Source organism: Pelodiscus sinensis, chromosome 7 (genome assembly GCF_052426305.1).
Source record: "Pelodiscus sinensis isolate ZL-2025 chromosome 7, ASM5242630v1, whole genome shotgun sequence".
NCBI lineage: Eukaryota > Metazoa > Chordata > Testudines > Trionychidae > Pelodiscus > Pelodiscus sinensis.
Genome location: NC_143058.1, coordinates 13,644,161 through 13,669,325, shown reverse-complemented (window position 1 = coordinate 13,669,325; position 25,165 = coordinate 13,644,161). Strand labels below are relative to the sequence as shown.

Genomic DNA, 25,165 nt, shown 5'->3' with positions numbered 1-25,165 from the left:
GCAGCAGCGGCGGGGTCCCGCGCCTCTGAGGCTTTGCCAGAGCAAAGCCTCAGAAGTGCGGCACCCCGCCGCCGCTTCGGCTTTGCTCCCGGTGCCTCTGGTCTGCTGGGGACCGTCTCCAGCAGACCAGGGACACCGGGAGCAAAGCCTCTGAGGACGCCCCAGCAGCGGGACAGCCCTGGCGCGCCTGGGCTGCCCTGCCGCCGGAGCCCCTCCACGGCTTTGCAAAGTCTCGGGGGAAACCGGTGGCGGGGCAGCCCAGGCGCGCCTGGCATGCCCCGCCGCCTGTATACACGGCGTATAAGACGACCCCCGATTTTTGGGGGATGTTTTTTAACATCAAAAGTCGTCTTGTACGCTGGAAAATATGGTAATGAAGAACTTTTCTTTATTCACCTTCTCCACACCACTCATGGGGTATGTCTACACTACAGCGCTAATTCGAACTAACTTAGTTTGAATTAGTTAATTCGAACTAAGGTAATTCAAACTAATGCATCCAGACTAAAAAAAACTAGTTCAAATTAGCGTTTTGCTAATTTCAACTAGCATGTCCTCACAGAGTGGACCCTGATCCGGGGTTAAGGATGGCCGGAAGCAGTGCCGGCAGGGCATCAGATGAGGACTTAGAGCGTGGAGCTGCTACCTCAGGCTAGCCGAGGGATGTGCTTAAAGGGACCCGACCCCCACCCCGGACAGACAGTTCTCAGGGGTGCCCCGCTTGCAAAGCAGTCCTGGCTTGGAGTGCCCTGAGTGCCCACACTGGGCACATCACAGCACTCGGCCATCAGACCATCTGCACTTGCCGCAGGCTGCCATCTGCGGAGAGGGGACAATTGGGGGGCTGCAGGAGAGATTCCACCCCCAGAAGCCTGCAGAGCCAGCCCAGTCCTCCCCATCAGGGGCTCGTACCCCATTCCTCCCTCACCTCCTTCCACTTACCCCTCCCTATCCCCCCTTCCTGATGTACAAAATAAAGGACAATTGTGTTCAAAAATAGAATCTCTCTTTATTGAACAAAACTGGGGGAGACTGGGAAAAGAAGGTGGGAGAGGGGAAGAGAGAGCGTGGGAGAGGGGAGGGCAACTACAATGATGAGGGGTTTGGAACAGGTCCCATATGAAGAGAGGCTAAAGAGACTGGGACTTTTCAGCTTAGAAAAGAGGAGATGGAGGGGGGATATGATAGAGGTCTATAAAAGCATGAGTGGGGTGGAGAGGGTGCATACAGAAAAGTTCTTCATTAGTTCCCATAATAGAAGGACTAGAGGACACCAAAGGAAAGGAATGGGTAGCAGGCTTTAAACTAATAACAGAAAGTTCTTCTTCACATAGCAAATAGTCAACCTGTGGAACTCCTTGCTGCAGGAGGCTGTGAAGGCTAGAACTAGAACAGAGTTTAAAGAGAAGTGAGATCAATTCATGGAGGTTGGGTCCATGGAGTGGTATTAGCCAGGGGGTAGGAGTGGTGTCCCTGCCCGAAGTTTGTGGAAGGCTGGAGAGGGATGGCACGAGACAAATGGCTTGGTCACTGTCTTTGGTCCATCCCCTCCAGGGTCCCTAGGGTTGGCCGCTGTCGGCAGACAGGCTACTGGGCTAGATGGACCTTTGGTCTGACCCAGTATGGCCATTCTAAGCTCAGGGCTCAGGGTCGGGGGTCTCAGTGGACCACCTTGATTTTCATGCAAACCTGCTCCTGGGTGGCCAGGCTGGCAGCTCTCCTGCCCTAGACGGCTGCTTTCCTGTGCCTAGTGCGGAGATCGTGGACGAGGTCCACGATGTCTGTACTGGACCAGGCAGGTGCCCGCCTCTTACGGTCCTGGGCAAGCTCCCGGTAGCCGCCAGCCTGGTCCTGGGAAGAGGGGGAGGGCTGGGGAGCATCGGGTGGGTGGCTCGAGCCGTGCCAGGTGCAGGGTCTGCTGGCTGGGTGCTGGCAGGCTTGCACCTGGCACGGGCACCGTAGCCAGCCCGTGCCCCTTTAAGGGCTCCGGGGCCGGGAGGGGGGCAGACGAGTTTCCTTGGTGTTGCCAGAGTGGCCACCAGGGAAAGCTGGGGAGGGCTAGCCTCCAACTAGTTCGAATTAAGGGGCTACGCGCCTCTTAATTCGAACTAGTAAGTTCGAACTAGGCTTAGTCCTTGTACAATGAGGTTTACCTAGTTCAAACTAAGCGCTCCGCTAGTTTGAATTAAGTTCAAACTAGCGGAGCGCTAGTGTAGCGCCTATCAAAGTTAATTCGAACTAATGTCCGTTAGTTCGAATTAACTTTGTAGTGTAGACGTACCCATGATTTCATATACCTCTATCATATCCCGCCTCCATCTCCTCTTTTCTAAGCTGAAAAGTCCCAGTCTCTTTAGCCTCTCTTCATATGGGACCTGTTCCAAACCCCTAATCATTTTAGTTGCCCTTTTCTGAACCCTTTCCAAGGCCAAAATATCTTTTTTGAGGTGAGGAGACCACATTTTACACAGTACTGAAGATATGGCATACCATAGTTTTATACTTCTCCTCCTCCCAGGTTTTCCCTTCCCCTCTCCCACCCTCTCTCTTCCCCTCTCACCTCCTTTTCCCAGTCTCCCCAGAGGTTAATCACCCCCACCCCCAGTTTTGTTAAATAAAGAGAGTTTCTATTTTTGAACACACGTGTCCTTTATTTTTTACATCAGGAAGGGGGGCTAGGGAGGGGTAAATGGAAGGAGGTGAGGGAGGAATGGGGCACGAGCCCCTGATGGGGAGGACTGGGGTGGCTCTGCGAACTCCTCAGGGTGGAAACTCTCCTGCAGGGCCTCCTGGATCCTGACAGCCCCCCGATTAACCCCCCCAGATGGCAGCCTGTGGCAAGTGCAGCCGGGCTGATGGCCGAGTGCTGTGATGTGCCGAGTGTGGGCGCTTGGCACTCCAAGCCAGTACTGCTTTGCTGTCCCTCATTGAGGTAGACAAGCAAACGGGGAACCCTGAGAACTGTCTGTCTGGGGTGGGGTTGGGTCCTTTTAAGCACAGCCCTCGGCTAGCCAGAGGCAGCAGCTCCACGCTCTTAAGTCCTAATCTGATGCCCTGCCGGCACTGGTTCTGACCAGCCTTAACTTCAGTTCAGGGTCCACTCAACGTGGACATGCTAGTTCGAATTAGCAAAACGCTAATTCAAATTAGTTTTTAGGTCTAGGTGCACTAATTCAAATTAGCTTAGTTCGAATTAACTAATTCAAATAAAGTTAGTTCGAAGTAGTGCTGTAGTATAGACATACCCATATTTCCTTCTGTTTTCTAACTATCTCTTCTTTTTTCATTGAAGTCTTTTTGTATTTTCCCTGTGGTTTTCAAGTTGATGCATTTCTCTCCCCTCTCCACACTCTAGTTCTATCCTTTTCTTATCCTTGTTTTAGACATTTCCTTTTCACGCTCTTTGATTCAGCAACCTCTCCTTTTTTATCTGAGGCAGAGAACGCCTTTGGGATCCTTATTGTGCCCCGTTTATATTGCCACTTAGAGGACCCACATGATGACAACTAACTATCCATCCTAAGAGTTCTGGCCTGTAAATGAAACATCTCTCTTGGCCAGAGAGATTTACAAGAGCATGATGTACCACGCTCCTCTTGTCTGGGGTTGACTGCTTTTTGGTCATCATTCATAACCCATGTTGACCACGGTGGGGCGGGCAGGGGCAGGTGAGAGAATCCTTTTCTTGTCTGCTTCCTCTCCCTCCGTTAATTCATTCTCTTATTTTCCTTCTTGCTTTTCTATAACTCCTGTTTCACTTCCCTTTCCACAGAACTACACCCATGTGGCTGCTTCTGCTCATACCAATTTACACAGGAGCAGAAAGGCATGTGAAACTCAGTAGTCCATCATGTCGGTTTTACTCTTTGGATGGAGATGCAGCCATGAGCAGGATCATTATGAGAATGTGAATTACGAGTATTGTATATAGCTTTTTTTCAGATGAGAGTAGGGTAAGAACATGGGGTTCCAATAATTCTATGTAAAATATGAACTTCTACATAAGGGACAAACTTCACTCTAGTACACCCAGGTTGCCCCACAAAAGTCAGTGCAGTGATGTAGGTGTAAGTGAGCATACATTGATACAGTTTGTCCAAAAGATTTGCTTTATTCCAGATTGCTACTTTTGAATTAGCTTTGTTATTTCTTAAATCTGCAGGTGCTGGTATAGTCACTTGGCCTTAAATGTTTCAGGTTTTAATTTTATAACGGGTATTTGGTTTTGTTTAAGACGGACATCATCGTAAACAGTGTTGCCCAAGATCTACAGCTTGATAAAGGTCCACTCTCTAGAGCCTTGCTGAGCAAGGCAGGCCCAAAGCTCCAAGCACAACTGTCTGAAGAAGGCCTACAAAAAGTAGCGAGTGAAGGGTCTGTGTTCAAAACAGATGGATGCAACCTGGGCTGCCGTTTTGTGCTTCATGCCATTGTTCCTGGATGGAAAAACGGGCAAGAATCTGGACAGAAGGTAGAAGGCTTTTTATTTTCCTAATCCTCATTTGATTGAATGGGCTTCTCAGTTGGCAGTAATGTAGATTTAACGTGAATCCAACATTGAAATCAGTTAGAGTATTTCTTGTGGTCAGCTCTCTTAATTTTTTGATGTGACTAAGCTCATGATGAATCTAGTCCAAGATACGGGGTTAGATAGACCTTTGGTTTGACCCAGTATGGCCATTGTTTTGTTCATATATGTGAATCCATGTTGAACTGTGATGTATTTTGTATGAAAATACTAGTAAAAATATTGAATTGCATTTGCTAATGTGAACTTTGTTGTGATTCAACAGCTCCTAAGAGACATCATCATGGAATGTCTTCAGATTGCTGATAAACTGTCTTTAAATACCATCACATTCCCAGCACTTGGAACTGGGAATTTAGGATTTCCTAAGCCCTTTGTTGCCAAATTAATGTTTGACCAGGTGTTCAAATTCAGTAGTAGCAAAAATGTGAAGTCTCTTCAGGAAGTTCACTTTGTGTTGCATCCAAATGATACAGAAAATATTAAGGTAATTTGTCACCTATTACTGTGCTTTCTGTTATGTGTGGGCTTAAGGAATGGATTACACTGGTTTTGTCAGTAGTTTCCTGAAGTCTCATCCTTATTTCCCTGCTGCCTCTCCACCAGGAATAGTCAATCCTCCTTCCACTATTTGTCTAGCACCAGTGCAGCTTCGCTACTGGTAGCAATAGTTGATGTGTTAGTGCAAGCCAATCAAAGGCATTTTTACTACCGAAAGCTAAATGATAGAGTGGCAACTCATGTTTCTGCCAATCTACTTTGTGCTTCCACCATGCCTACCACTGGTAGTGCTTCACTAGTGCCAGAGCATTATGAGCAAAAGCACTACTGGAGACAGACAGTGTGTGTCATGTCACTGTCGAGTGTCAGATTCCCCTTTGGTCTGCAGGACATTAAATTATGCTTCTTTGGACGTGGGCAGGAGTAAAAGTGCTCATTGTCACAGAAGCCAAGAGAGTATCCATGGATTTCCGTCTGGATAATTCATGCACCGTCTTGAGACAATTACTGTTCCTGCTCTGATAGAATTACCCTTGGAATATAGAATGTAAAGTTGCCCTTTTGTTCTTCCATGCACAGTCACCTGTCTTTCCTGCGCACCTTTTTTTCTCCTTTGCTGGAGCTGGCACAGGTTACTGCTGAAATATTTCTTAGCCCATGGAGTCATGTGAACCTTTCATGTACAGCCTTAGGTAGCATTCTCTTCCCCCCCCCTCTGGCTCTGTCTTCCCTGAATAGTTAACTCAAGTTCTCTACACTTCAACTCCTCTTGAGCTTACTTGTGTGAGAGCAGCTACCCTGTGCGGCACAAGAGTCCTATAGTTATTATGTTCACAGCTGATGAGATGTGCAGCTAGAGCCACTGCCTATCCTCCCAGATGGACCATCCAACTGGAGTTAAAAGCACCATTAAACTTAAGCTTTAAAGGTTTTTGTGTGGACAGGAGTGAGTTATCACTCAAGTTGGGAATAAGCCCTCTGTCTATACACTCTATGAAATGCTAATTAGACTTTCACTGTACTGCCTGAAGATGTTAAACCTGAAGCAATTTGCCAAATTGTCTCCCTTGTTCATAATTTTAAAGGAGTCATGATTCCTTTATTATTCCAATTTATCACTATTTCTGTTCTGTATTGAATACGATTGCTCAGTGGACAGTAGCTAGTTCACCTTTAGTTTTCTCTAATTATTTTTTCATTTAATTTGTACTTTTCAAATCTGTATTTTACTGTCAAAACTGTAAACAATTGCCTATGGGTGGTGATAGTGGTTCTCCCTTTAGGCATTTTCAGATGAACTGCAAAATAGAGCAAGTGGAAATATTACCAGTGTTAAAGTGCACAAGACTCTGCCAGAAAGTACCCAGGAAGGACAAGGTAAGTTCATATGGTTAAAGTTTTGTAAATTTTATCAATATGCTAGTGCAGTGGTCCCCAACCTTTAGAGGCTCCCGGGCGCCCGGGGGGTGGGGCCACTCACGCGCCAGGCGCCCAGGGGCGGAGCCGCGTGTCCGGGGGCACGCCAGGGGACCGGGATGCCCTTGCAGCCAGCGCCGGCATGTGCCCCAGGGCCGGGCTGGGGCCACCCGAGCGCCTTGTGCCGTGGGCCCAGGGCCGGCGCCGCTGCCCGAGCCGCGCGCCTGGGGCCAGCACCGGTGCCGCTCGTGCGCCTGAGCACCCACATGTGCCCCGGGGCTGGGGCCACCCGAGCGCCGCACACCCGGCGCTGGTGTATGTCGCGCGCCTGGGGCTGGCACCTCCCGTGCGCCGCGCGCTGGGGGCGGGGCCAGCCCAGGTTGTCGGCGGGCGCGCACAAATGCCCCGGCGGGCTCCATGGTGCCCGCGGGCACCGCATTGGGGACCACTGTTCTAGTGAGAGGTGACAATTCTAAGAGGTTTTTTTTTTTTTTTTTTTCAAATATATTTTTTGAATATTGGTTTGGTGAATGTGTTAGTCCTACTGTTCAGAGTAAGACAGTGATAATCCTATTAGTAAATATGAATAAAGGCAGAAAATTACATTTACAAGTGAGACATTCACTCCAGCAGTAGGTTTGTGTACACTAGTAAAATCTTTCCCATGATACACCCCCAGTCATACCAGCATTTGGAAGTTGTTGTAAGATAGGGCACAAGTACTTTTACTACCGTACCAACTAACACAGTTTCTGAGCAGGTGTAAACAGTTTTATTACCATCTGTGAAGCTGGGTGAATTACTGGACCATACATCCCATGGGGCCAGTCTTGTTCATATTAAAATCAGTGGACATTCCATAAGAAAGTAAGACTGACCAAAAAACAATGTGAAACAAAATATTTTTTTCCTTGTCCAGACAGAATTACAAAGAACAGGATAAATACTGCACACTTAATTCAATGTGTAAAAAAGTCTAATATACAGATAAGGAATTCCTGTCCTGGAGCAGAGAACCTGCCCAAAGGCCACTGAAAAAAATGAGAACCTGCAAGTTGGCTTATTTTCATATTAAATCACATTTTCACTCAAATACTCCATATTGGCCCACTGTAGGATGAGTGTACAATCAGGCAGGGATCATCTCCACTTCATGTTCACTGTAACAGTGTTTTTTGTGCCAACCCAGCTTGGAGGGCAGTGATGGAACAGTAAAAACAGAGTCCAGGGATTCTGCATTTATAAAGAAGCAGAGGCTCCAACAGACTGGTAGTGAAGTGCTGTAGCTACTATTGGAGCAGCAATTGCGGCAGGATGAGTTGTTTTGAAGCTGTGTGCCTTAGACCCAGATCAGGGGTGGATCTCTTTTCCCTGTCCCACCTTTCTCCCATTGAGTTACCTGAGCTTTGTCTGGGGGAATGTGATTTCATTTTATATTGCCAACTGGGTATTTTTGTAGTCTTCTCCATGAAAATGTGACAGACTAAGACTAAAAATCAGACTTCAACGAGCTCTTCATTAAATGCACATAGAGGCAGGTGAGTCCCTCAATCTAGGGAATAGAACCTTTGTTGAGATACTCATTTATCCATTTTAATTTCTTGAATTTCCTTTGCAGCTTTCTTTGGGCCCGTTACAGCCCCCAGACAGGATGTGCATGAAATGCAGATTGGATCCATTATATTCCAAATAGCAAGTGGAGATATTACCAAGGAAAAAGTAGACGTCATTGTAAACATTTCAAATAAATTGTTTAACCTCAAAACAGGTACTTTATCTAGTGAATGAAATCAATGAGAAATACGTTCTGATTAATTTAAGTGCATGTGTAATAGGATGCGGGAAGAATTTTCAGTCTATACAAGCCATTTTTTTAAAATTCCTTGTGCACTGGCATTTTCAAACTAGGAAAACTGTACTAAGAAGTATCTGTATTTTGAAATAATTTGTTATAAATACAATACTCTTTGCCCCAGTGTTTAGAAAAATCTTATAGAATGCTATAAAAATGAGATCCTTTCTCTAGAATGTTTAAACTTCCCTATACAATTCTATAGGAGGGATATCATTATCTGTTATGTTCTTTGTAATAGGGTCAGCTGCCTCCATGTACCCCTCCATAACCGGGTGGCTCTGTGATGCCTACTAATAATTTCTCCCTCAGAAGGCTTTTGAAACAAACTCCACATAGGCATTTCTGATCCATTTGCCACCCTTCTCAGGGGTCCAAGTTTATTCATCTAAATGAAGGAGTTCCAAAATGCAGTCCATCTGTTTTACCCTTTTGTCAGATCATTCCCAAACTTTTCCTGCCTGCAGCCTCAGTAGGGAAGCCTTACATCCCAAGTCTTTCTCCTGGAGCCTGCTTGCTCCCAGCAGTTTCCACTTCACTCTACAGGCCTTCCTGCCAGGGGCCTTTCCCACTTTGGCAAGCTGTTCCCAGGCTTGATCTAGCTGGAGCTTCCAATTACAGTAAACGTCCAATAATCCGGCACCTTTAGGACCCAGGGGGTTCCGGATTATCAGATATGCCGGACTATCAGAAGGGGGGGCTATGAGGGCTCTGGGGTGGGGTGGGGGGATGCTACCCCAAACCCCCTCATAGCCCCCCCTTCTGATAGTCCGGCTCTGCCTCAGGAGTCCCTGATTCAGCCACTGCTGGTCAGTTTCAGCAGTGGCTGAATCGGGGACACCTGCAGCAGAGCAGCTGAGGTGCTGCTGGGTTGGTCCCGCAGCACCGCTCCTTGGCGCTACTGGACCAACCCAGCAGCACCCCAGCTGCTCTGCCCCAGGTGTCCCCAAGTCAGCCACTGCTGAAACTGATCAGCGGCTGACTCCAGGAAGCCCGAGACAGCCGCTCTGCACCGGACTTCCTGGAGTCAGCCGCTGGTCAGTTTCAACAGCAGCTGAATCCGGACGCCTGGGACAGAGCAGCTGGGGCGCTGCTGGGTTGGTCTGGTGGCGCCAAACGTCGGCGTTGCGGGGACCAACCCGGCAGCACCCCTGCTGCTCTGCCTCAGGTGTACCCAAGTCAGCTGCTGCTGAAATTGATCAGCAGCTGATTCCAGGAAGCTGGGGCAGAGCAGCTCTGTCTCTGGCTTCCTGGAGTCAGCAGCTGGTCAATTTCAGCAGCAGCTGAACTGGGGACAGCTGGGGTGCTGCCGGGTTGGTCCCACAGCCCTGAGGGGCAGCGCTAGGGGACCTACCCGGCAGCACTCCAGCTGCTCTGCCCCCGGCTTCCCCAATTCAGCCACTGGTCAGTTTTAGCAACGGCTGAATCGGGGAAGCTGGGGGCAGAGCAGCTCCAATGGTCCGGCTGCCTGGAGCACTTCCGGGTTCCTGATGGTGCCGGACCATCAGGAGTGCCAGACCATCAGATGCCGGACCGTTGGAGTTTTACTGTGGTGGCTTCTTGGGATTAGGTTCCTTATTTCCTGTAGTTTCATGAGTTTCCTCATTCAATGCAGCCACTTGCTGCCTAAATTGGGAGTTGTTTAATCCAACCTAGGTGTGCTTTTTAATAATAAGGGCTCACTGGCCCTAGGCTCTGCAGCCCTCAAGGAGCAAGCTACTGTGACCCAGTTATCATCTGCATAAGGTTTAAACGTTCCATAGAAAGCAAATCTTTCTCTTTTACATATGATAAACTTAAATTTTATGTAGAAACCTATTGGTTTTTTCCCCTATTAAATTTTATAGGCATTATCTATAAAGAAGCAACAGTTTTTGCCCATTGGCAACTGTTGGGTACTCTGCACTTTTGAAGAACAGGCAGATGCCTTAAGAGGCATCTGACGTAGGCTTCTGTTTAAAAAAAAAAAAAAAAAAAATTTAGCCTATTCTGTTGCCAGAAGTAAGAGAGATTGGGTACTTAGTCCTGTTAACCTAGGTGAGACTTTAACAGTACTATTAATGTGACTTGTCAAACTAATATGGGTTTTCTTATTTAAGGTGTCTCCAAGGCAGTTCTAGAAAGTGCTGGACCACAGGTTGAAGCAGAATGTGCTGAGCTAGGTATAAAAATGATATTTTTGACCTACTTTCTAAGGCACTGAGCACCTGCAGTTTCCTCTAAAGGCAGTGGGAGTGATGGGTGCATACTACTGCTGAAAATTAACCCGCTATTGTACTTGCGTTTATCCATGATTTCACAACTCCTTAATTAATATGATGCTTGTAAAACATCTTCAGAGATGTTAAAATAAAGTATAAAGCAAAATCCTTAAAAGATGCCAGCATAGAAGTAAATTAAAAGAATCTTCTTCACTCTCTCTCATATTGTTGTTGCCTGTCATACCTTTCAAAACAGGGCAACCAACAAAGAGTTGGAGGGTGTCTTTGGAAATAAGCTGCACCATCCAGGAGCAACTTCATAAGACTTTGTGCTTCTAATGCAGAGGTGGGCAACTTGTGCCGAAGGGCCCCATGAGGCCGATTGGGGTTCTGTGAGACATTTTGTTTACGTGCCGTGAGACATTTTGTTTACGTTTGTTCATGCGCAGGGTTGCCAAATTCTGCTGGTTTTCATCTTCATAGTTTTTTTTCCTGCAAGTATTACAAAAGTAATACACACTTAAAGCAAGGACACATGAAATGAGATGCTTGCTGCTTGCACACAATATTGACTGTAAGAACCCTCTGCATCCAGTCAGAGCGCTGCTGTGGTTCTATCAGCACATCCCACAAATGCTAGGTACACAAGTGTAGTTGACAGGAGATGTCTTGGTTAAGAAAATCTTGTGGCCCACTGAGGTGGAGGGCCACCCATGCAGCCCATTCTCTAGCATAGCTTGCCCCTCAATGCTCTAAAATAATCCTGGTGCCTATATCTGCAATCCACTACATATTCCGTATGGTTCAGAGACAAGTAAAAAAGTTCCCACCTCAGTAGAACTTGTATTATGTCTAATTTTAGACATAAATACATCAATAAATGAGAAATACAGCACTTAGAAGATAAAGATCTGACAAATTATGAGCTCCATGTTTAAGTACACACAACTGGAGGGGAAAAAAGTCAGGGAAGAGGCAAATGTGTAGGTTAGCACTTAAAGGCAGCTGAAGGAAGTGGGCTGATGGGAGAGTTGAAGAGGACTGAGGCTGTGTAGTCCACAGAACCAGAGAGGAGAGTCCAGGTGAAGGGGTTGAAAGAGAAAAGGTGCCAAGCTGCGGTAGGATACCAGTACAACGCTGAATTATAGCAAGTTTTCTGAGTGCACAGAATAAGCTGAGGACAAAAATCAGATAAGAGGTGGACAGAAGATGAGCTGTGGCCTTGAAAGTGGGGGTGGAGGGTTTGAATCTGGTACAGAAGGAGATTGGGACGTAAGGAAAGGGTAATACAGGCAGGTGGGGTGAGGATGAGGTAGAAGGGTTTGTGCTATTGTGAAGGTTTTATCACTTTGTCATGCCTTATATATTTTCTTTCATTTTACAGCCTCGCAACCTCACAATGACTTGATAACTACGCAACCAGGCAACCTGAAGTGCAAAAAAATCATCCATCTTGTTGCCCAGAATGATACCAAGTCTTTGGTCTCCAAAGTGCTCCGGGAGTGTGAACTGAATAGCTACACATCTGTTGCTTTCCCAGCAATTGGAACAGGTTTGTTTTCTTTAGAAAATAAAACTAAAACCAATTAGCCATCTTGAGACCACATTCATCCTGTGTGATTCCATTGACATCATTGTGCCAAGGATGAGATTTACCTGAAAAGTTTATTCTCCTATTAAGTTTATTCTCCAATTAAGAAAATTGTTGTGGTGTTGAAACATTTAAATAATGGCTAGTAGCAGTCAGCAAGGATTTTGGAATAAGAAAGCTGCAAATCATTATTGTTAGCTTAAATATGAAAACCCATACCAGGTGATTTAAGGCTGCTATATTTTAACATTAGTGACTTGAAAATAACCATATATTATTGCAGGCTGAACCTCTCTAGCCTGGCATCTTGTGGACCTGACCAGTTTCAAACTTGAGAATTTTCTGGATCACAGAAAATCATTATTGGCTGGCAGCATTACCAGCACTTCCACTGCTTCCTGGGCTGATAAGAGGACATTTAGGGACATTGAGGGTACGTCTACACTTGCTCCGTAGTTCGAACTAGGGATGCAAATGTAGCCCACCGAAATTGATTTAAATATCCCGCGCTTCATTAGCATAAACTCGCCCACGCACTATTCTGCTCACTAGCTGATTCGAACCAGGAAGTATACTCCAGGACACATTAGTTCGAATAAAAAATGAAGAGTAATGTTAGTTCGAACCAAAGGGTTTGATTCAAACTAACACGTCCTGGAGTGCACTTTCTGGTTCGAATCAGCTGGTGAGCGGAATAGTACGTGGGCGAGATTATGCTAATGAAGTGCGGGATATTTAAATCCCGACTTCATTATCAATTTCGGTCGGCTACATTTGCATCCCTAGTTTGAACTAGGGAGCAAGTGTAGACGTACCCTTAGTTCAGTCTGTGAAAAACATTAAAATTATCATCTTCCAGCCACAACTGATGTGTGTGTTCCTTGCAAGTATGTGGAAAAGAGAGGGTACTACTAATGTACCTGAAGCATCTACATCAGAGTCCTTGTTGTCAAAATTTGTTTGTAAGTAGAACACTGAGAGTTACAACTGGTGGCTGTAAACAAACTTTATGGGACTGCAGGAAACTTGGCTATTCCCATGAAAAGTGGACATTTGGCTAACTACAATCATTCCAGACAACGGATGTTTCTGGACCAGAGTGTTCTGGACTAGAGAAGTTCAACCTGTACTATCGAGACAACTATGAATGCTAGTCTCAGTTAGCCTGATGTTCATGGACATCCCTCTGGAAGGTATCCATGTACCTATCCCTATTCTGACTGAAGTCCATGAGAGTTTCAGCTGTTGTCGGTAGGAGCAGGAAGAGGGTATATATGGATGGGATATGAGCCTATTCTCATTAGGCCTGCTTCTGCATTCCTTTAGTATCCAAAATTTATTCAAATGAATGAGAATAATCGAAACCAAAGAATGAAGGATTGGCCCTGTATTTACGATCTAGTTGTGCATGGGTCCATCACTTGAAGAAAACTATATCTGCATGCAGTGTCTTTCAACACACTGTAATAATTATATGGTTTTTTTTGTATTGTTATATTTTACAGGTCAAGCAGGTATTGACCCAGAAGAAGTTGCTAATAACATGATGGATGCTATAGTTGAATTTGCAAGTGATCAATCAGTTCAGTCTGTGAAACACATTAAAATTATCATCTTCCAGCCACAACTGATGAGTGTGTTCCTTGCAAGTATGCGGAAAAGAGAGGGTACTACTAATGTACCTGAAGCATCTACATCAGAGTCCTTGTTGTCAAAATTTGTTTGTAAGTAGAGGTCTTGTTCATTTCTAAGTAGAGACCTACATAAGCTTGATTTTAACTTTTAGCAGCTAAGTAACTGCAAGTATGTATACTTCATTGCAGCATTCTTGGGCTTTGGAAAACGTACTACAGAAAAAAAGCAAGCAGTGGTTTTGCAGAAGAAAATTGAGCTAACCATTTTTCAGATTTGTGGTGAAAGCCAAAAAAATGTGAAAGACGCTGTATCCTGGATTAAAAACTTGATTTTAAAGGAACAGGATGAAAACATGATCTCAGATGAATGGATTTCAAGTTTTGATGAACGGCAATATAAGGAACTGGCCGAACTCCAGAGGAAACTGCATATACTCATTCAGCTGGAATGCAAGGAGCTTGTGCCTTTCATTCGAATTTCTGGTGTTACCAAAGATGTCTTGCGTGCTAGCTTGGAAATTCAAGACATGATCAAAAGAGTTAGAGAGGTTCAAGAAGAACAATCCAAGGCAGAACTTCTCAGCAATCTAGTTGAGTGGCAATATTTCAAACATAACCAGTACCTGCCTTTTGACAAACTAACCAATCTACGCTTAGAGGATGCTTCAGTAGTAAACCAAAAAGAGATTGACATTACCTTTGAGAATAAACACTACAAAGTGAATGTGGTAAAAAAACATGCTATAGATGACCAAGGGAAAGTGATGGCCATTCAACGAGTCTCAAAAGATGAAGGTGAATAAAAACTCTTTGGTGTTACTTAGGGCCGTGTTGTATCTAGCCTACCATGGGTGAGCTGTGGGGGGAATGTACAAGGGACACAAAAAGTAGCAATTCCTTTGCACATCTGGAGTTCTGAGTAGCCAGCCATATACTGGAGAATTGGGAAAAGTGCTAGCGGGAGAGAGAACTCAGTGGTTTGAGCACTGGCCTGCTAAACCCAGGATTGTGAGTTGAGATGAGGATGATGAACTTCTTACACTTGGATTGTAAGAAATACAGAAAATAAATGTCTACAAAGAACACAACTAGGAACCTGGTGTGCTATGACCACCACATGTTGCATAGATCATAGTCACTGCATTCTTATCCTGAGATTGCCTCTTCAGTTGTATCCATCTGTTCTCGCATCTTAATTTGGATTATATCAATGCTTCTAGGCAGGAGCGATCTTTCTATTAAATATGTAGTGTGTGTAGCACAGTGGCATTGTAGCCTCTAAGTATTGTAGCATATATAATAAGGACATAGTCCTAAGGGGAGCTGTTCATCATCTGTCCCTACTAGTATAAATGTTCCTTTGTTTAAAGAATAGTATAATTACAGTTATGAAGGGTGATCATTGTTCTCTCAGAAGACTCTGGTTTGCTTTTCTTTTCTATTCTTGTTCCTCTTGGAGAGAGTTTCGGTTTTAATGTAATCTTTATCATTCCTGAAAAGACATGATTGAGGGGGATTTAAACAGAGGGATCTTTTGCCTTAAATGCAGGTCCGTTTCACACCAATTAACAATGCAGCTAAAATCTTAGCCTCTTTGACAAAAACAGAGAAAGGCAGCTGCAGTGGCGTTTGGGCTTTATATTTTGAGGGAAAGAGAAGCCATATTTAGTTTGATAAGGAAACCCCCTTTTTCTCTCAGATGCCTGTTGACGCCAGGATTAATTGTGGCTGTCTCCCATTCCCCATCACTTCCAGAAACAGAGCCAAGAAAAGGGTGAAGGGGGTGGGCTATGTCTGTTTCCAAACCTTTCCATAGTCGACATTTCTGCTCACCCCATGTCATGAATTCATAAGGAGGGGTTGTGAAACGCTCTTCTTCAGCAATAAGTGCATTGCAGACTAGTTTAGTATTCCCTAATATAGATTAATCTAAGAGTGTGTCAAAATACAGTAGTCCTTATTCAGGTTTTACTCAGTCTATAGTCAGCTAAAATCATGTTTACTTTGATGGGAGCTTACCTATTTAAGGATTGTGTGGAAACTGAGCAATGGTATCAGTGTGGCCCTTTAATGTCCTTGGAATATGGATATGGTATTGACATTGCTATTAATTTTGATGCAGTCCTCACTTAGCTAAATTTCCAGTGAGTTTAATATGAGTTTGAGTCCCCAATCAGGCTGAGTAAAAACCTAAGGAGGGCCAAATCTGTAGGCCCTGTATTACTCTGAAGAGTAATATTTAGAGTTGGAAGACTGGGCTGCCGTCCTTAATTTGATCATTGTTCGGTCTGCACAATCTTTCTTTTCTTGATGTAATGAAAACATTAAATACAACAAACAAATTCCCTTGTAGTGTCTAGGCACTACCACAATACAAATATGGAAAAATATGACGATGACAAAGTGGAGTCTGGCTAAGAGTAAGCACTTTTTGAAATATCCCAAACCTCCGTTAAATGTATCTGATTAAGGGATGGAACAGATTGGGAGCAAAGTGGAAAATTCTGGATCATATTCTCCACTTTGGCTGAGCTGGGGTCAGTAGAAAACTTGGAGCCACCTTTACAGTTCCCTCAGTTCTGAGCCTCTTGATTCCAGTTCTAGCAGCTAGGGAACAAACCATCCTCACCCCTTTTCCTTTAGCCACCACTTGGCCCAGGGAGGCGTGTGGCACAGGAGAAGCTAAGGTATGTCTACACAGCAGGGCTTAAAGTGAAATAAATTGAGCTAGGTCAGTTGTGTAGCTTATTTTGAAATTGGGACTGTCTACACCGCACTTATTTCAAAATAGAGCACTCTTCCTTAGACTTCCCTTACTTCTTGTACAATGAGGGTTACAGGAGTCGGAGTAAGAAGTCCTCCAGCTTGACGCGGACTTTAAGTTATTGTGAAATAATGTTGCTGTGTAGATGCACCCCTGGTGGGCTACCTGTGAACCTTCATATAGGTTTATGGCCACTTTGAGCCACCAGAAGGGAAGAATATAGCCTGGGTGCATCAGTAAATCTGATCCAGAATCATAGAATCATAGAATAATAGGACTGGAAGGGACCTCAAGAGGTCATCGAGTCCAGCCCCCCGCCCTCAAGGCAGGACCAAGCTCCGTCTACACCATCCCTGACAGATGTCTATCTAACCTGTTCTTAAATATCTCCAGAGAGGGAGATTGCACCACCTCCCTTGGCAATTTATTCCAATATTTGACCACCCTGACAGTTAGGAATTTTTTCCTAATGTCCAATCTAAACCTCCCCTGCTGCACTTTAAGCCCATTACTCCTTGTCATGTCCTCAGAAACCAAGAGGAACAAATTTTCTCCTTCCTCCTTGTGACACCCTTTTAGATATTTGAAAACCGCTATCATGTCCCCCCTTAATCTTCTTTTTTCCAAACTAAACAAGCCCAGTTCATGAAGCCTGGCTTCATAGGTCATGTTCTCTAGACCTTTAATCATTCTTGTCGCTCTTCTCTGTACCCTTTCCAATTTCTCCACATCTTTCTTGAAATGTGGCGCCCAGAACTGGACACAGTACTCCAGCTGAGGCCTAACTAGTGCAGAGTAGAGCGGCAGAATGACTTCACGAGTTTTGCTTACAACACACCTGTTGATACAACCTAGAATCATATTTGCTTTTTTTGCAACAGCATCACACTGTTGACTCATATTTAACTTGTGATCCACTATGACCCCTAGATCCCTTTCCGCCATGCTCCTTCCTACACAGTCGCTTCCCATCTTGTATGTATGGAACTGATTGTTCCTTCCTAAGTGGAGCACTTTGCATGTTCTTGAAAAGAATGACATTAGTTAGGGATTGGATAATAAATGAGTGTTCTGTTTTCCGAAAGAGTTTGTAATATGGCACATGACTGCATAACCTGGGGAACCGAGTGTAAATAAGGTTAACACAATGTTTACTTTTCAGGAAATGTGTCAGTAGCTCTCCCTGCAGATTGGTGTGATATGAAAAAAGAACGTGTCAAAGTGGTGCTGCTACATCCAGAAATGAAAGAATATCAGGATGTTCAGACACAGTTTCAACAGACATGTGCAAATTTCAAAATTGAAAAGGTAAAATACTGGTTTCTGAGCCTATATATCTTGGTGACTGAAACTACTTTAGATAATAACGAAGGGTGCAAGAAGAGTTGGTTTAGATTTCTAAATTTGGACAATTCCTTGATAGGACAGGAATGGTTAATAGACGCTCTCATTTCAGATCAGAAGGGACCTTTGTGATCATCTAGTCTGAGCTTCTGTGTAACACAGGCCATAGAACTTTCCCAAAGCAATTAATTTTGAATAGAGTAGATCTTTTAGAAAGCATCCAACTTTGATTTCAAAATTGCCAGTGAGAGAGAGTCCACCCGTACAAGTGGTAAATTGTTCCATTTGTTAATTTCCCTCACTGTTACAAATGTATGCCTTCTTGCCCAGCTTTGAGCCGATAAAGCCGAGAATATCCTTTCCTAATCTGTCTTTATTTATAATATACATGTGGATTTTGATATTGCTTTGAACAAAGAAGCTCAAAAAGGAAGCTAAACTATCACATATGTAGCACCAGTTTTCAGAAGATTAGTAAAGTCAATCTGCTCAACCTTCCAGTGAGATTGCTTCTCGGAATAAGTCTAATCAGTGATATGCTGAGAATAGTGGCTAGTTATGGAAAGTTATCCGTACTACCTTTCTTCCCCTATATCTGAGCACTGACACAACTTCACTGGGTTCAATGGAGCCAAGGTGATTTGTCAGTTTATATCAGCTGAGTTTCTGGGTCTTCTTGAGAGGAAAGCCCATCAGTCCGTTAAAAGCTTTCAGATCATCTCGCCACCTTAGTGTCGTAAGTAAGAGGTGGTTGATGGCCCCGTCCCTGTTGAGTGTTTTTAGGGAATGGCCAGCACACCCCTTTCAGAAACTTTTACTGTTTGATGGAGATTTCCCCTAGAACCTCCACATTTCTGCTGAGATCTTCTAATGTGTAATTGGTGCAATCGCGCTCACCGGTTGCTTTTCGTGACTAGTGGTACATCATTTACCTCAGCTTATTGGTTAATCGTCTAGTTGACTACTCCATGATATGCTTGTGGAGTATAGCAATGCATTGTTGTTAAATTTCTAGCAAGCTAGAAGCTAAAATAAGGAAGAGTTCAGGAGCACAGATCCGCCTTTCTCTGCTAAAAAGCAGTGGATGTGCTGTCCTTCCTTTTCATCCCCCCCTACATCCTCTTCATTTCTGGTCATCTGCTCTGTCCACGGGAAGCCCGGGTGCCCCCACAGGCAGGGGCTGCTCTGGCCAGGCTGCAAGGTCGGGGACTGTTCCCATGCCCCCTTTAATCATTTAACCAGTTAAACCTGTTTAAACGGTTGACCAATTAAATGGAATTTTGCTTCCCTGCTACTGCTTGTTCTTATGGGATAGTCTGTATATTTTTGATATCCTCCTAACCGGCTATAAAAAAAGACAAGTTACAGGAGCTCGGAAAGTGGAATACTTTGTCATATTGTGGGCCAGCTGCTGCTCTCAATGCCTATATCAATGTGCTTTAATTGAAGATGTTGGTCATTAGCAGTATCACGTCTCATTTGTTTAACGTTGTAGATAGAGAGCGTACCACATACCACATCCTTACTTAATAGCAACCCTGTCTATAAAAACTTAAACAACAACATATTTTAGTAGCACTTTAAAGACTAACAAAACATGTAGATGGTATCATGAGCTGTCATGGCTACCCCTCTGAAACCTGTCTATAAAGAAGCAGGTAACGGATTTCAAATATGACAGCACAAATAACAAGAGGCTTCAATTTCATGTAATACCGAGTGCTGTATTTATCATAATTAATCACCATCACACAATCAGTGCCAGCCACAAAATCAATTATACCCATGTCACTTTGGAGGCATTACACTGTTTAGTGGGGATTACTCTATTCAAGGGGAATATCACTATAAATAGTGTAGAAAGTCCCCCTTTATAATTAATCATCATGTTTTTCTCATTTGATGCCGTGAAGGGTATTAGACATGATCAATATTTCATTTTTCTAATGTTGTAGATTGAAAGGATACAAAATCCATACTACTGGCGGGCCTACCAAATAAAAAAGCAGGAGATGGATTCCAAAAATGGCCACACCAACAATGAGAAGCTTCTGTTTCATGGAACGACGAGTACCTCATTAACCGTTATTAATAACAAGGGATTTAATCGAAGTTACGCCGGAATGAATGGTAATGTGAAATGTACAGCTTGTTGTTTTCATGAGCCTGGGACAAAACAGGATGACAAGGTGTAAGGTTATCATGCTGCCTATATATTTGTCTCATGCACAATGATCGTACTGGTCCTGGAGACTATTCATTGCTGTATAAAGTTGTAATCCTTATGTGCCTCAACTGTTCTTTGGAAGCAGTAATACAGTAATGATTCTTAACATTTCTACACTTCCTTTCATCAGAAGATCTCAGAGCAAACACCTCGTAGTCTCCGAATATTTTCTTCTCCTTCCCCTGCCACGCTTCTTCCAGGGATCCTCACTTCCCCCCATTTTCTTCCTTCCTCAGTCCCAAGAGCCCTCATTCCCCAGATCTCTCCTCCTGTCTGACCCACAGGGCACAGGACCGCACCCACAAGTATCTGCTCCTTTTTGCTGTCTGAGATCCATGCCTCTCCTTCCCTCCCTCTCCGTACTTCATCCCCACAACCCCATTGGCCCTTACCTGCCTCACTGGTGCTTCGTGGGCTGCTGCTTCCTTCATGGCACCTCTTGTGATACTGGGCATAGATATTGCTGCCTCACACCCCAGGGAACTGACTGGTGGGTATGGAAAGCTGTCAGTTTAAAGGAACCCCCTATTGTCTGGGCTGAGTTTTTCAGTGTTGCCTACTGACTTGCTCCAGCTCTATGGCTTGTGGTTGCATTTTGCAGTCAGCTGCAATGGCAGCTAAGAAACCCAAGGACCACAGGCAGCATGCAGAACAACTGCAGCTAGCTAGTAAGCTGGTATGGCTAGGGGCCTAGCCAAAGTCTGGGCATGTCACTGTGAAGAGAGCAGGTTGAGGGGATATATCCTCTTCGTATGGCTTAGTGTCACTTTGAGCAGTATGTTTAGGGGCCAAGAAAAGCTTTTTTTAGCCATCTCCAAAGTCAGTTGAGAGAGCCAGAAAACTGACTCTTGATCCACAGCAAATTATGATGAAAATGAGAAAAATAGATTTGTTCTCAGAGCTTAACTCCAGAAAAGTTCAACATTTTAGTGGGGGGAAAAAAAATCAAAACCTGAAATATTTTGGACAACAGAAATGTTTTGAATTGGAAATGCTGCTGCTGTGTCTTATGGGAGCAGCTGTTCAGATGCCCCATGTTTCATTCTTCCCCAAAGACGGAGATTCCTGGTCAGACTGCATCTCCCATGATTCATCAGTCGCCTTCTACAGAAGGGAGTTGCATCGTGAGATATTCTGGTCACGGTGTGTCATGAGAGATGTAGTGTGTGTGGGGGAGGGGCAGATCTTGGTACACAAAGGAGAATGAGGAAGGCAACAGTGGCAGCATATCCAAATCAAAATATTTAATTTTTGGCCCCAAATATTTCATTTTTCAGCCAAATGCCAAAAACTTTGTTTTTATGCATTTGGGGTTTTTTGACTTAAAAAAAAATCAATTTTTTTCTGGCAGAATGTAACATTCTTTGTGAAAAAAATCATTTGGTCAGAAGCCTTATTTTTTAATAAAAAATGGTTTTATGGAAATTTTCAACCAGGCCTACTGTCTAGGTACGATCCTGCAGTTCTTGTCTGTCTGTACTTGCTGTGCAAAAACAATCTACAGGCACAGTACAATTGCCTAAGTAGACTGGCATATAGGTATGTGTATGGCAGTCAGCTCCCAGTCTCTAGGATTATTAATAAATATGGTGTGAATTAGGGAGGTAAGAGTTTAACCGTTTAAACGGTTGCCTGATATGGGTTAAACTCTTGCCTCCCCATGTGTGCCTGCTCCCGGTCCCGCTCTTGGGGAGCTGGCTGCTGCTCCACACTGCAGGCTCTGCAGAATAAGCCTCTGCAGAGCCCAAAGCACAGCCATAACTGGCGCATGCTGGAAGCAGCCTGGTGGGACTCTGGCCCTCGTGGGGGCACTGGCCATGCCCCTATCCTGGCCAGTCTGACTCAGCCCAGGAAGGCTGACAGAACTCTCCTCTACCCTAGCCATGCTGGATCAACTCAGGCCAGACAGGCGGTTAACCGGTTAAATGTTACAATTTTAACTGTGTAACAGTTTAACCAATTAAATGATTATTTACATCCCTAGTGTGAATAGTGTCACTACCTGTGGATACAAAATTGGTATCCTGATCTGCAAAAATGATCCACGGATATCCGCAGGGTACTACCTGTCACCAACACACAGTCCCAAGTCATTGTTCTGTGTGATAGGAGGACCTATGTGAATCAGAGGAAGGAAATGCTCCTTCTCCCATAGTATCTTTTTATGAACCCAAAAATGGAGTGATGGGTAGAATAGCCCACCCCCTTATTATTTTGATCACCAATTACTTACTTACTGTTCTCCATGTCAGTTTTGGTTTATTGATTTCTGATCCCACAATTATTTGCTGGGCAAGATCTTAATACAATCTTTGAATTATATATGAAGACCTTTTTGTTTCAACTAATTCAGTCTCTTTTTTTTTTGTTCTTGCACCTTTAAATACTTTTCCCATCAGTATTTATTATTAGAAGCTATTGTGACATTTTATGAAACTCCCCACTTTTTACAGATGAGCTCACAATTGGGGTATATTTCTAAATGTCGCATTTGTACAACATCACACACTGCAGTTTAAATAATTGATAGTTCTGCTGTATAGCTATAGATTAGGGGTGGGCAAGATACAGTTCGCGGGCCAAATCCAGCCTGCCAAGCCTTTCAGTCCAACGTGTGGTCTGCTTTGAACCTAGGGCTGTGGCAGGCACGGAGCCTGCCTGAGGATCCCATTGGTTTGCTGGCCAGGAGCTGCCTAGCCAAGCGTGTCTCATCCAGAGCCTGCACCTGGCACCCCACCCCTTCCCACACCCCAACTCTCTGCTCCAGGTTACCACCCCCTCAGATGTTCATTTTTTTTATTCATGGCAAGGTTTGGCAAAGGTTGTATGTATCTTGGGTTATAGCAAAGTGAAGACAAATGATTGTTGCTCATAGAAAAATTCTTAAACTTTTCTCTTTCTGCTCACAGCTGCATGCTATGGGAATGGAACCTACTTTGCTGTCAATGCCAATTATTCTGCCCAAGATACCTACTCAAAACCAGATGGAAATGGGAAAAAATATATGTACCTGGCCCGAGTCCTAGTTGGAGAATATTGTGTTGGAAATACAGGACTAATTACACCACCACCAAAAAACAACACCGATCCTACGGATCAATTTGATAGTGTAACTGACAAGATAAACAATCCATCAATGTTTGTCATATTTAATGACATTCAGGCTTACCCAGAATATCTTATTACTTTCACTAAATAAGCATTCTTGGTTACACAGAAGGGATTTTTAATCTTTATGTTTAAGGTATTCATACAAAATAATAAGTTAAAGAGAGAAACATTGCAATGAAGGATAGTAAAACATAATAAAATGTTAGGTTTTTTTTAAAGTTTGATATGCCCAGTAAGTTAAATATAATTTTGTAATAGTCAAAACAAGAGAGCCTGCTTTTAAAAATATTTGCAACTACTAGAACAGTAATAACAATTTACGCTGCTTTAAGTTTTGAGTGCAGTTTTCCATCAAACTGCTCAATTGCATTGTATATCAACTAAATAAAAAAAATCTTGTATGGTATACAAACACAATTTAATTATTAGCCTTTCTTATGCAGAATTATGACTGTGCACAATTTATAATTCTGGAAGCCAGGCATTCAGTTCTTGAGGTTTTATATTTTACATCCAGAGTCTAACATTGTAAATCAAAGTACAAATAAACCTGGAATACTGGCATTTAATAAGAGAATGTCCTAAGCCTTATGATGCTAATATATTGAACACTTGTACTACAGAACAATTTTACTCTGTATCTTCATTCGAGCTGTCATCACGTCCTATTAATAAGTGCTTGCAGTAAAACTAAGTTAGTTGCAATAAATGGATATTGCATGTTGTATGATACCTCTAAGAAAATGTTAGCAGTATTTTGTATTTGTTATAAATCTGTTACTGTTACCATCATTCAGCAACAAAATATGGAATGTGAAGATGTTAGGTTTTGGATTTGTAAAACAACTTTACTCAGAGGATTTTTCCACTTGTATAGACAAGTGGTTTTCAGCCCTGTGATCCATATGGCCCTGGCTGACTGTAGCCTGTGTCTTTGGAAGTCTTAGACATCTTGCTCCCCTTGGCTGCAAAGGGTGAACTGGAGTCAGGAGGCTCCGTGGCCACAGTGCTGGTAAGTGGCGACTCAGATGTGTTTATTTAACAGATTTCTCTAAGTAATTTTGCAGACCACTTTGAGAAACATTGATTTATAGGGAAAAAAAACAACAAATGGTCTGGTAGCACTTTATAGACTAACAAAACATGTAGACAGCATCTGATGAAGTGGGCTGTGCCCCTGAAAGCTCATGATACCATCTACATGTTTTGTTAGTTTATAAAGTGCTACCCGATCATTTGTTGTTGTTTTTTCCTGTAACAGACTAACTTGGCTCCCGCCCCTCCCCCTCCCCCCCGAAGCTACTGATTTACAGGAAAGTCTTTTGAAAATAATCACAGTGGAATTGGAAGCAAAGGAATGAAAGAGGATAAGTGCTGGGGAGGAAGATTGGAAGTCAGTGTCATGGGTGAGAGGAAGGGATATAGAAGTGTGTGGAACAGGAGTCAGCACCCTTTCAGAAGTGGTGTGCTAAGATTTAACTTACTCGCTTCTGTTTACAGGTCAGCATGCTGGTGATGCTTTTTAAAGTCAAATTAATAGTCCTTACACTAGCTTCACTAATAAATTAAAATGCAGATCTTACCAGTTAGTGTGATCCTTGGTTTTACTTTGCCTTGTAGTGTTCACCGATCTCAGGCTTGTAGTATGATACTTAAGCAGGACACGATCCTCTGAGTTAGGTTTTGTCAACTTACAGCATATGCCAGAGTGGCTGCCCAACTCGCCGCCACTCTCCGTTTCTGGCCCCTCCCCCATGTGGCCATGGGCTTGTCCCTGTCTACCTGCCCGCAGCGCCAAGCCCCAGCACCTCACTTCCTGTGGCTTCCACACAACCCTAACAGCAGCCTGCCCATCGCTTCAGACGTCCCCCCTCCCACCAGCAGCAACCTGCCCACCCATAGCTTCAAACCCTTCCCCTAGCAGCAGCCAGCCTGGGGCTTCAAAAACTCTCCCACCCCTGGCAGCAGCCTGCCCATGACTTCAAACCCTTGGCAG

At 44.0% G+C, this 25,165-nt stretch overlaps 1 protein-coding gene across 1 annotated transcript in view; it reads left to right on the top strand.

Annotated features, from left to right (window-relative positions):
* LOC102456104 (protein mono-ADP-ribosyltransferase PARP14) overlaps positions 1-23,878 on the top strand; it is a 48,085-nt gene extending 24,207 nt beyond the window's left edge. Inside the window, exons 9-19 of the mRNA XM_006137650.5 lie at positions 4,235-4,471; positions 4,794-5,015; positions 6,313-6,406; positions 8,064-8,213; positions 10,397-10,459; positions 11,883-12,050; positions 13,595-13,813; positions 13,913-14,518; positions 17,650-17,795; positions 19,787-19,961; positions 22,968-23,878. Of these exons, the coding sequence (XP_006137712.3) occupies positions 4,235-4,471; positions 4,794-5,015; positions 6,313-6,406; positions 8,064-8,213; positions 10,397-10,459; positions 11,883-12,050; positions 13,595-13,813; positions 13,913-14,518; positions 17,650-17,795; positions 19,787-19,961; positions 22,968-23,257 (2,370 nt within the window). The 3' untranslated portion in view covers positions 23,258-23,878. The remainder of the gene's footprint in view (positions 1-4,234; positions 4,472-4,793; positions 5,016-6,312; positions 6,407-8,063; positions 8,214-10,396; positions 10,460-11,882; positions 12,051-13,594; positions 13,814-13,912; positions 14,519-17,649; positions 17,796-19,786; positions 19,962-22,967) is intronic.
* The last annotated feature ends 1,287 nt before the right edge of the window (positions 23,879-25,165 follow it).